This window comes from Neopelma chrysocephalum, unplaced genomic scaffold (assembly GCF_003984885.1).
Source record: "Neopelma chrysocephalum unplaced genomic scaffold, ASM398488v2 Primary Assembly neopelma1_295, whole genome shotgun sequence".
Taxonomy (NCBI): domain Eukaryota; kingdom Metazoa; phylum Chordata; class Aves; order Passeriformes; family Pipridae; genus Neopelma; species Neopelma chrysocephalum.
This window is the reverse complement of record NW_020897957.1, coordinates 380506-392424: the sequence shown is the minus strand read 5'-3', so window position 1 is coordinate 392424 and position 11919 is coordinate 380506. Positions and strand designations below refer to the sequence as shown.

Here is an 11919-nt window from a genome sequence, read left to right as displayed (position 1 = left end):
AAGAGGATGGGATGAAGGAATATCCCTGGGAGCTGAGCTCACCTCCACGTCTCCTTCAATCCAAAGAAATTCCAAGGAAAATGGGGATTTAACCCCAAACAAGGTGGATGCTCATTCCCTGGATGATGTTATCCATGAGGAAATCCCACTGTGGCACCTGGAGCTTCCCAGTTCCCAGAGAGATGAGGCTGGGATGTGTTTTTTGGGATTTGAACCCTTTCCCAGGCTTCCCGGAGCTGGATCCCAGCAGCCAGAAAATAGGGAATAGGAGCAGCTCCAGCTCAGCTGGCAGCAAACACCTGGAGAAATCCAGCTTTTTTCCAGCACTAACCTCCTTTAACTCCTCCAAAAGAGACAATTCCTTGGAAACATTTGGCTGGGAATGGGACAGTCCTGGAATCCTTAAAGGAAAGAGAAGGAGATCTTGGGAATTCTGCTTGATCCCCAAGGAAAACGAGCAGTTTCCAGGGAAAAGGGGAAGCTGGGGGTCATTTTAGGGATTGTCAGGGATTGGTTGGATGTGCCTGGGTTGGATTTACCGTGGAGGAGCCTCAGGGATTGGGAAGAGACCCGGCAGGAATGGGAAGAGGAGCCGGAATGTTTATTCCGACGTCAGGACGTGGAAATTTTGCTTCTTAGAATTTTGGGAAAAGGCCAAAACCCCGATTAAAGGGAGAAATATTTCAAAGGAGAGAAAAAGGGGAGGAAAGAAACAAATAATCCCCGATTTTATGTTTGGGAAGGGCTGAAGTGCCGCTCCCGTGGGAATGAGGAGCCGCTTCCCGGAGCTCCGGAGACCGGGAGCCATCCAGCAAAAACACTTCCAAGCAGCAGCTGGGGATGATTCCAGCTCCCAGAAATCCCAAAATAATCAACTGGAGAGGTTGTGGCACCGCTGGGGGCTGATTGAAAGCTTTCCAGAAGGCTGGAGGAATTCCAAGGGCTGGGAAGAGAGAGGATGGAACGGCGCCGTTGGCGAATCCAGGGGGTTGGGAATGGTGGAAAACCTGCTCTGGCATTCCCGGATTTTCAAGGGAGGCAAAGGGAGCGTCGTTGTTGTCATGGGAATTTGGTTTAGGGGAAGGTGGGATGTTCTGGAATTGCACAATTCCCTGCCAGGGTGTCGGATCCGGGTGGGAATCAGGCCCTTCTCCCAGGGAACAAGGGATGGGACGAAAGGAAAAGGCCTCAAGTTGCCCCAGGGGAGATTTAGGTTGGATTTAGGGAAAATTCCCACCTGGAAAGGGGCTGTGAGTCCCAATCCCTGAGGGATTTCAAACTCTTGGGAAGTGAGGGATGGCAGGAAGCAAAACCTGGGAATGAGTTCCGGAATCGGGTGGGTTGGAAGTGAAGAGGTGAAGGAAAATTATGGATCCTGCGGCTGTTCCTTCAGGATAAGGTTGTGTCCTTGCCCTTTTCTTGGAAAAGATGCTTTCCTTGGATGGGGATTGTCTGGGAATTCCCAGATCCCAGGGATTTAACCCCCCCCTTGGCCTTCACGGATGCAATCAAAGAGTTTCTTCCCTGATTTCCCTGGAATGCTCCTGCCAGCGTGGAAAAAGCCTGATAACGTCCTGGAGCCCAAGGGAAAGCTCCATATTCCTTAAAATGTTCCATTTCCCAGGGAACCAAGAGCTGGGAAAGCACCTGCTGGGTCGGAGATTCGGCTTTCCTGCTGGGAAAATCAGTGGGATGGGATAGAATTCCATAGGCAAAGCACCCGGAGGGATCCTAGGAATCCTTCCACAAGCCACATTCCCGCCTGCTGGTTCTCCAGGCTTCCCTCCTGCCTCGGGATACCTGGAGTCTGGGAAGTGGGAGAACGTGGAATCCAGTGGGAGCTCCGGGAAATCCCATCGTTCTTCAGGAGGGGAATAAAACCCGCTTGGAATGCGGGGGCTGGTGGGAGAGGGATCAACTCCCTGGGAATGAGCTGGGATGGATCCACAGGGATCAGCGACTCCAACTCCTGGCTCTGCACAGACAAGCTCCAAATCCCACATTCCCAGTGGGAAGGAGCCCAGGCCATGTCCTGATCCCGCAGGGATGGGCATTCCACGACCTCTCCGGGCAACATGGGCCAATGTCCTGGGTTTTTCCAGGAATATCCCCAAGACTTTAGGGAAGATGGGGGTGGAATCAGTTGGAATTGGGGGTTTTGGGCAAGTTGGGGGGGATTTAATATCCAGTTATTTCAGAATCCAGGGAATCTCTGCCCGTGGAGGGAGGGAACAGCTCCAGGGGCCAAATCTCTCCTTATCTTCAAACCCTCCTGGATAAAATTCCAGCAGGAACGAGGGGAATGCAGGCACTTAAAGGAGGAAGAGGTGAAAGGAATGAGAAAGGACTTGGAGTGCAGGAAGGGACTTCCCACAATTAAATCCCATGGAAAGGTGTCTAAATATTCCTCATAGTTCCAGAGGTTCTTCCCGGTTGTTTATGGAATTGATGGAACATTTATTGGGCCGGGAATGTGTGTGTGAATATCCCAAGGTTAACATGGAGTTGAAAATCCAACTCAAATTGCAAATTTAGGGATGATTCCTGCTCTTTTTCCCTCTTTTTCAAAAGCTGGGAATGTTCCTGTTGCCCTTTGAGCGGGAGCTGAACCTGAACAATTCCAGACCTGGCTCCTGGCTCCTTTCCCTGTTTGCTTGGGATCTAATTTTTAACCCAGAGCTTGGAAGTTTGTGCAGTCGGGATCCAGGGATGAGTCAGCTGGTGGTTGGGAAACATTCCTGGTTCTTGGAGGGGTTTGGGATTGGGTTTAGCCGGAAATAATGTTGGGATCCTGGAGCTGGCTCCGAGAGAGGGGCTTGGACAAGGGATGGAGGGACAGGACACAGGGAATGGTTTTAAGCTGGAAGAGGATAAATTTAGCTGGGATATTGGGAAGGAATTCCTGGCTGGGAGGGTGGACAGGGACTGGAATGGATTTCCCAGAGAAGCTGTGGCTGCCCCTGGATCCCTGGAAGTGTCCAAGGCCAGGCTGGAGCAACCTGGGATAATGAGAGGTGTCCCTGCCCATGGAATGATCCTTAAGGTCTTTTCCAACCCAGCCCAGGCTGGAATTCCATGACTTAATCTGCTGCCACATATTCCTTGTTATTTGGAGGACAATTCCATCAGGATTCCAAGGAATTGGTTCCATCGTTCCCTTTGCTGTAACAATGTTCTCTCCAGAGCAGGATGGGGGTGGAAAAGCCTTTGTTTGGTGCTTGGAATTATGGAATCAGTGGGAAAACCAAACAAATCCCTTCCCAGCTCCTTGTTGGGAACATTCCAGATCTGTGCCTGCCTGGATAACAAATATCATTGGGAATTCCACTAATTAGCTCTTTGTCCCAGGATCCAGGGATGCAAAATGAGCCTCTTCCCAAGAGGAATTGGATTGATGGTGTTTCTGGAGCTGAAATCCCTCCCTTTGTTGTGCTGATCCCTCTTTGTTTCCATGTTTTCCAACTTGTTTAAACATCCAAGATGATAAATTAGGGGAAAAAATGGTGTGGATTCCCGGATTTTTTGCACTTTCTCCCTTCCCAAACCTTTATTATCCATTTTATCTTCCATCATTCCCTTCATCCCACAACAAAACATCCCATCCCTGAGGATTTGGGGGCTGTTTTTTTGCTCTCCCTCATTCCCAGAGAGGCCAAATCCCGACGGATCCGCCTGTTTTTTTCCAGAACAAGGACGGTGGTGAACGTGAGAACAAAATTCCCAGGCAGGAGGAGGACGAGGAGCCCGTCAAGCACAGGTAAGGATGGATTTATTCCCACTTTTCTCTCCCTGGGATATGTTTTTTTTTAATGAGGATTTCCCCTCCTGTGCAGTTTAATTTAGTTTTTAATCGAAATTCCCGGTGCAAATAGTCCGAGGAGGGGGATGGTTGGATTCCATGATCTCGGAGGGCTTTTCCAACCTTAAAAACTCCGGGAATAAAGAGGGAAAACCTGGGGTTGAGTGGCAGCGTTTCCGGTGCCATCGGAGATGTTGGGATTTCCCTGGGTTTCCCAGGATTTCCCTGGATTTCCCAGCCATTCCTGCACCTCTGTCCCTGTTTTTGGGGTGTTTTAAGGGCAGATTTTTTTTCTTTTCCATTTTTTCCTTTGTCCCTGGAAAATGGGAGCACAAATCCAGCTGAGCCAGGGGGTCACTCCCGGCAGGAGCAGCTGCCTCTGGAGCCGTTTTTCCTGCCCTAAAAACTCCCTCTGGGAATTTTGGGAGCCCCAAGGAGGTCAAACTGCGTTTGAAAATGTGGGATGTGACCTTTTCCCATCCTTTATCCCTAAAAATCTCCTCTGGGGGAGCTCGGCTGCTGGGAATGACCGAGTCAGAGCAAACCCTTGCTGTTCCTCGGGAATATTTGGGAATTCTTGGGAGGATTTTCCTTGCAGAAAACATATCCCTTGTGGGGAAACAATCCCCATGGATTTAGGGAACAGCCCCCATGGATTTGGGGCTGGAACTCCCCCTGGAGAACCATCCCTGAGATCCCTGGGAGGGAATTTTCCGGGTGATCGGATCCGGGGCCGGAAGAGCCACGGGAGGTCTGAAACAGGAGCTGGAGATCCTGGGAATGGGATGAATAATGGATAAGCTGCTCTCGAATTCCAGCCCTGCCACCTGATCCCAGAGCTGCCGGAGCCAGAGCATCCCCCTGGCTGGTGCTTCCCATCCCTGGGCTGCTCATCCCACCCTGGAATTCCGAGTTGATCCTCTAAATTGGAAAAAAAAACCCCTGTTTTTTGGACTCCAACTGATTTTTTTTAGCTGGGAATTCCTGCTTTTTAACCAGCTTGGAAGTGCTGGGTTTCATTCCAGAGGTTCCACATCACCCAAGTCCATCCCACCAAGGTGGGAAATCCCTTTTTCCAGGAGTTTTTGTTCATCCCATGGCGGATTCAGCCAAAATCCTTCCCCTGCCTGGGAATCCTTGGAATTCCACAGGAGTTGAGGAGGGTTTGAGGAGGAAATTACATCTTCAGCCAGCTTTGTCCTCAAATCCATAGATCCCTTTGGAGAGGCAGCTTTTGGGATGAAAAGTTTGCTCTCCACATGGATTTTCCACATGGATTTTCCCCTTTGTCCTCAAATCCATGGAAACCTTTGGAGAGGCAGCTTTTGAGGAGAAAACTTTGTTTTCCACATGGATTTTCCACATAGATTGTTCCCTTTATCCAGAAATCCATGGATCTCTTTGTGGAGGCAGCTTTTGTGGTGAAAATTTTGTTTTCCACATGGATTTTTCCCCTTTATCCAGAAATCCATGGATCCCTTTGTGGAGGCAGCTTTTGGGGAGAAAACTTTGTTTTCCACATGGATTTTCCCCTTTGTCCTCAAATCCATGGATCCCTTTGGGGACACAGCTTTTGGGATGAAAACTTTGTTTTCCACATGGATTTTCCACATGGATTTTCTGCATAGATTGTCCCCTTTGTCCACAAATCCATGGATCCCTTTGTGGAGGCAGCTTTTGTGGTGAAAACTTGGTTTTCCACATGGATTTTTCCCATTTATCCTCAAATCCACAGAAACCTGTGAAGAGGCAGCTTTTGGGGTGAAACCTTTGTTTTCCACATGGATTTTTCCCATTTGTCCTCAAATTCATGGATCCCTCTGAAGAGGCAGCTTTTGAGATGAAAAGTTTGCTTTCCACATGGATTTTCCCCTTTATCCACAAATCCATGGATCCCTTTGTGGAGGCAGCTTTTGAGGAGAAAACTTTGTTTTCCACATGGATTTTTCCCCTTTATCCTCAAATCCATGGAAGCTTTTGGAGAGGCAGCTTTTGGGGTGAAACCTTTGCTTTCCCCATGGATTTTCCCCTTTTCCCACTTTTCCAGCCCCAGCCTGTTTTGTTGGGATGCAGAGGGAGCTTTGCAAGGCAAATGAGGGCGAGCTCTGCTCCGCAGGGAATGTTTGAATCCCAAATCTTAGCTTTGGATTTGCTTCTCCTTTCCTTGGTAAATGTCCCTTTTCCCCCCTGGAATCTGAAGGGAGGTTTTCCCAGGATCAAGAAGAGCCCATAACTCCATTTCCTCTTGGATTTTGTTTTCCCAAGAATGTGGCTGAAGCCTGGGAGCCCTTTGGAAAAGGGAAGTGCTGGGCACAAATGGAAGAGGTGAACTGGGATAATCCGCTGGATTTTTGGGAAATTCCTGGGAGTGGAATTCTGCCTTCCCAGCAAACCAAGGGGGAAAACCTGCACCTCCAGGGGGAAACCACCCCGAGCTCTCCTGGGAATTGTGGTGGGTCAGGGAATGATCCTGTGGCTGAGGAGGGAACAGATCCTGGGGTTTTCGGGATGGTTCCTCCTCCATCCCACCCCGTCCTTTCCACCCTTTGGAGAATCCCAGGATGAACTGGGCTGGAAGGGACCTTAAGGATCATCTCATCCCACCTTCCACGATCCCAGGTTGCTCTATCCCGGCCTTGGACGCTTCCAGGGATGGGGATTCCCTGCTCTCTGTCCAGAGGAAGGACAAACCCTCTCGGCTCCGGCTCCACCATTCCCACCCTCCCACATTCCCAAACCTTTCTCGGCCGCTTCCTCTTTCGTTTTTGCTCCTCTCAAACCTCCCATTCCCCCCCCCGCCCTTTTTTTTTGGTGTCTTTTTGTTGTTTTTTATCTCTTCCCGAACTCCCGGGGCAGGAACAGGCGCCGGCAAATCCCTTTGTGCCAACCCCGCTCCTCTCCCGGGAATTCCGGCTCGGCTGATCCCCTTCTCCCACTTTCCCGGGGGGGGATTTCTCTTTGAAACTCGGGATTATCGCGGATTCCTTTGATTTTTTTGAACCGCTCGCGTTTAATCCCGGACCAGCCCCGGATGCGCCTTTGGGAGGGACGGGGTGGGGGTGGACTTCGGCCTTTCCGCCTCATTCCCACCGGGAAAAAACAGCCCGTTTGGGACACGGGGATCTGGATCTGGAGTTTGGAATTGTCAGCCCCCCTCTCCAGGGAGCAGGTTGAGATCGGGGTGGTTGTGCGAGCGCAGCTCGTTAAAAAGCGGAGCTAAAAATCCAAGGAAAGGGCTTGGAAAGGGAAAGGGGGAACAAAAATAACCTTCAACTCTTCAACTCCGCGAGTGAATCAGCTGCTGGACACTGAGTCATCCTCAAAAAGCATCCTTAAAAAGGCCGTGCCGCTCCCGGAGGTGGATTTCTGGGAGGAGCCGGGCTTGGGAAAGGCGATCCCCCGCTCAGGAATGTCACCGGGCAGGTCCCGACCGCTTTTTTTTCCCTTTTGTTGTAACCTTTTGTTGCACAAAAAAAACCCCAACAACTCCTGGGTGCCTCCTCTGCTCCGAGCCGGGGGGGCTCGGTGGGATTGTGCTTCCCGAAATGCTTCTTCCCGAAATCCCGGAGCGTGGAGACCTCGAGGCGGGGTTTTAAAGGAATAAAAAGGATTAAAAAAAAATGAGGATTAAACGTAGGAGGTGGTTTATGGCTCCAAGGATGATCCAGAGGGTGTCCCTTCCATGGGCAGCAGCAGGAGGAGGAGGAGGAGGAGGGGGCACCTTTTCCTTGGTGCTAGAGGAGGAAAACAGGGATTGAGGTGCCTGAGCCCACCTGGAGAAGAGAAGGCTCCAGGGAGACTCCAGAGCCCCTTCCAGGACCTAAAGGGGCTCCAGGAGAGCTGGAGAGGGACTGGGAACAAGGGATGGAGGGACAGGACACAGGGAATGGCTTAAAGCTGAAAGAGAGTAAATTTAGCTGGAATATTGGGAAGGAATTCCTGGCTGGGAGGGTGGTGAGGGATGGAATGGAATTCCCAGAGAAGCTGTGGCTGCCCCTGGATCCCTGGAAGTGTCCAAGGCCAGGTTGGAGCAATGTGGGATAGTGGAAGGTGTCCCTGAACTGGATGGTCTTTAAGGCCTCTTCCCACCCAGACCACTGTGGGATTCTGGGATCTCAGTCCAGTTTTCCTGGAGGGACAAGCCTTGTCCTCAGGGAGGGAAACTGGGAAGCTGCTCCTGAAGCAGCTCCAAGTGGCTGTTTTGGGAGGAAATATGGGAACGGGGAACGTGCAGCACTGAAGAAATCCCTGTTATGGGGTTTCCTGGCAAAGCCATTCCTGGTGCTCCTGAGGGAAGGATATCACTTGGAAAAATCCACTGGAACAGTGTTTGCTCTTGGGACTGGAGCAGTGGAGCAAAAACAACCTGGGAGCTCTGAGGGGCCTGGTTTGCTTCAAGATAACTCCGGGCATTCCACACATTCCCAACGTGCCACTGCCCACCCTCCTCCTCCCAAAGGAGCTGCTCTCCCTCCTCATTCCCCAGCCAGGAGCTCCAGCCCGGAGAGAAAAGTGGATTGGAGGCATTCCTGACCCAGAGCAGGGAATGTGGGACCCCCTGTGTGTGTCTGTGCTTCCCTCTGGAATGCTGCAGCTCCCTCTGGAATGCTGCAGCTCCCAAAATCCTCGTGTGCTCCCTGGAGCTGCCAGCCCTGTATCCAGCTGTAGCCACCTCCATCCATGGTGTTCCTGGCTGGATTGGGATGGCAAACGTGGCACGAGGTGCTCAAGGAGCAGGAGATCTCCTGGATTTGGGCACATCCATCAGTTTTAAGGAGATGCCCATAAAACCTGTGAGTGGCCCTGCAGGAGGCTGATCCCAGATGGATCAATCCTTTGGCCCTGCAGGAGGCTGATCCCAAATGGATCAATCCCAGCTCCTAGCTGGGTGCTGTCCTTTCCCATGGGATGTGTCCTCCACCCCTGGGAGCTGCAATCCCTCAGCTGGCTCCTGGGTTCTGCCTTGAGGCCTCTTGGAAGCCGTGGGTTGTTTTGTTTTCATTTTCCTGGGAATGTGGATAATTGACAGGGAGGAAAGTGCCCTGGGATGTCTCTGGAATGTGGCACAGGAGGAGCTGCTGGCACCGGGATTTTCTTTAACCCATTGCTGGGAAAATGAGCAGTTTTTAAATATCCATGTTTTTAACCCTTCAAATTCCTCAGGGAAGGAGGAACGTCCTCATGTCCTTGGCTTTAGGGATGTGCTGAGATCCCACCTGGAGCACAACGTGCAGCCGTGGGATCCTCGGCACGGGCAGGACGTGGAGCTGCTGGAGAGAGTCCAGAGGAGGCCCCAGAGATGTTCCCAGGGCTGGAGCCCCTCTGCTCTGGAGCCAGGCTGGGAGAGCTGGGGGGGTTCCCCTGGAGAAGAGAAGGATCCAGGGAGAGCTGAGAGCCCCTTGCAGGGCCTGAAGGGGCTCCAGGAGAGCTGGAGAGGGACTGGGGACAAGGGATGGAGGGACAGGACACAGGGAATGGCTTCAAGCTGAAAGAGGATAAGTTTAGATGGGATATTGGGTAGGAATTCTTGGATCTGAGGGAGGGGAGGGCCTGGACTGGATTTCCCAGAGAAGCTGTGGCTGCCCCTGGATCTCTGGAAGTGTCCAAGGCCAGGTTGGAGCAACCTGGGCTAGTGGAAGGTGTCTCTGCCCATGGCAGGGGGTGGAATGGGATGATCCTTAAGATCCCATCCATTCTATTATTCCATAATTTATCTCAGCTGCCCAAGGCAGGAGTCCCCATTCTTGGAGGGATTTCAAATCCCTGTGGATGTGGCACTTGGGGACATGGAGTAGTGGTGGCCTCAGCACTGCTGGGTTTGATGATATTAGAGGCTTTTCCAAGCTAAATGATTCCATGATTCCATGATTTTAGCTGCCTCTGTGGCTCCTGGTGCCAATTTTCCCCCTCGCTCCCACAATCCAGGACATCCCAGATGTGTCTCACCACTCTGGGCTCTTCCCTGTTTTTCCCGGGGAGATTTCACCTCTTTGTGCTCTTCCCTGTTTTCCCCCAGGGAGATCAAACTGCGGAATTACGAGCCCGAGGATGAGGAGCTGAAGAAGAGGAAGCTGCCCCCGGGAAAACCGGCCTCAGGTGGGAACAAACGGGAGCAAAGGCTTGGAAAACTCCCTGCTCCTCTCATTCCAGGGTGGAAGATCCACTGGGCTGTGTCCTGGTGGGAGGTCCTTGGAGCCCTGGAGGGGGTTGGAATGTCTGAGCCCCCTCATTGCATCATCATCATCCTCACACCCTGCATTGCACAACTGGAGGGGGGGGGAAGAGCAATTCCAACCATTCCAGCCCCTCCTGCAGGATCCTCAAGGAGATTCCGGCTGGTTTTTGTTGGACTTATCCTTAAACAAATATTAGTCCAGGGCGTCCAGGCTGGGATTTCCCGGCTCTGAAACCTCCACGTGCTTCCAGAAGGGGAAGTGAAGGGTAGAAAAGTTTCCCTTGATCTTGGAACGTGTGGAGTCCTCCTGGAATAGATCCCTTTAAAAATGCCCGGAATCAAAAGGTGCCTTTGGAAGCTCCGAGCTGGGGTGGGTGGGTGGGAATGCTGGCACTGCATTTTCCTCCTCCCTTTGGAAAAGCTTCCAACTTCCTCTGAATGTCACAAGAAGGGCATGGAGGGGCTGGAGTGTGTGAAGGGAAGGGAAGGGAGCTGGGAATGGAGGTGGGAAGGGGCTGGAGCAGCAGGAGGAGCTGGGGGGGCTCAGCCTGGAGAAAAGGAGGCTCAGGGGGGACCTTCTGGATCCCTGGAATTCCCAGGAAGGAGGTTGGAGCTGGTGGGGGTGTCAGGCTCTGCTCCCAGGGAACAAGGGACAGGAGGAGAGGGAACAGCCTCAGGCTGTGCCAGGGGAGGCTCAGGTTGGACATCAGGAAAATTCCTCCTGGAGTCCCCATTCCTGGATGGATTTCCAAGCCCTGTGGATGTGGCACTTGGGGACATGGGCAGTGTGGCCTTGGCAGTGCTGGGAATGGTTGGCTGATCCCAGAGGGCTTTTCCAACCTCAGTGATTCCAAGCTTCTCTGGAGTGGGATTGACCCCTCAGGGATGTGCTCCTGGAGCTGCCCCCCTTGTCCTTAATCAGCTGAAGGACAGGGAGCTGTTTTCCACACCTTTTCCCATTATCCCTGAGATCTCCAGACCTTTCCGCAGGGCTGGGCTCCTCCAAACTGTCTCAGACCCTGTGCACGAGTCAGGAGGAGTCCAATTCCAGAGCCCTGGAGCAGCTGATCCCTGCAGGGATTCCGGGAAGAGGCCTCAGACCCCTCAGGCTCTTTGCTGCCGACGCTGTTGGTGCTGTTGCATCATTCCCGGGGGATTTTTAGGAGTCTCCCCAGGGTTTGGGTGGCGGAGGGACGCCGTCCCCACCTGCCCTCACGTGTTTTTAAAGGCAGAAATGTGGGAACGGGGTTTTCCCAAAGCTTTCGGGAGCCGATCCCGGCGCTCTGCTGGGATCGATTCCCGGTGTCCCGACGCTGATCCTGTTTCTCCCTCTAGTGGAGGACACGGTGAAGGAGCAGCTGGAAGCTGCCAAGCCCGAGCCCATCATCGATGAGGTGGTAGGTAAATCCCGAGAATTCCCTGCCGGCTGCATCCCTGTATCCAGGCTCTATCCCTGCCTTTCCCCTCTCACTGGATGTCTCCTCTTCGTCCGTAGGATCTGGCAAACCTGGCTCCCAGGAAACCGGACTGGTGAGTGCCTGCGGAACTCTGGGAAAGAGCTGCTGGAGTCAGCGCTTCCAACGCCAGGGAATCGTCCAAGTGGGGTTGGAAGTGCCGGAAATATCCGGGAGAACCTGATTTGGGGGTTAAAAGTGCCAGGAAAACATAGTGGAAGGTGTCCCAGCCCATGGGACACCTGGGCAGGTTCCCTGTACCAGGATCCGGGGATGGGCTGATGCAGGGATGATCCAAGTTTCCTGTGCCAGGTTTCTGGAATGGAGTGATCCAGGTTCCTGTGCCAGAATCCTGGGATGGAGTAATCCACGTTCCCTGTTCCAGGATCCTGGGATGGGCTGATCCAGGTTCCCTGTGCCAGGCTCCTGGGATGGGCTGATCCAGGGCTGATCCAGGTTTCCTGTGCCAGGATCATGGGATGGGGTGATCC

At 52.6% G+C, this 11919-nt stretch overlaps 1 protein-coding gene across 2 annotated transcripts in view; it reads left to right on the top strand.

Moving 5' to 3' along the window:
* Positions 1-11919, top strand: part of CCDC12 (coiled-coil domain containing 12) — a 16694-nt gene that overhangs the window by 3317 nt on the left and 1458 nt on the right. The window contains exons 2-5 of one of the 2 annotated variants that reach the window (XM_027704880.1): positions 3687-3757; positions 9816-9895; positions 11310-11375; positions 11470-11504. In XM_027704880.1, the coding sequence (XP_027560681.1) occupies positions 3687-3757; positions 9816-9895; positions 11310-11375; positions 11470-11504 (252 nt within the window). The remainder of the gene's footprint in view (positions 1-3686; positions 3758-9815; positions 9896-11309; positions 11376-11469; positions 11505-11919) is intronic. The other variant, XM_027704881.1, reaches the window with a different exon arrangement.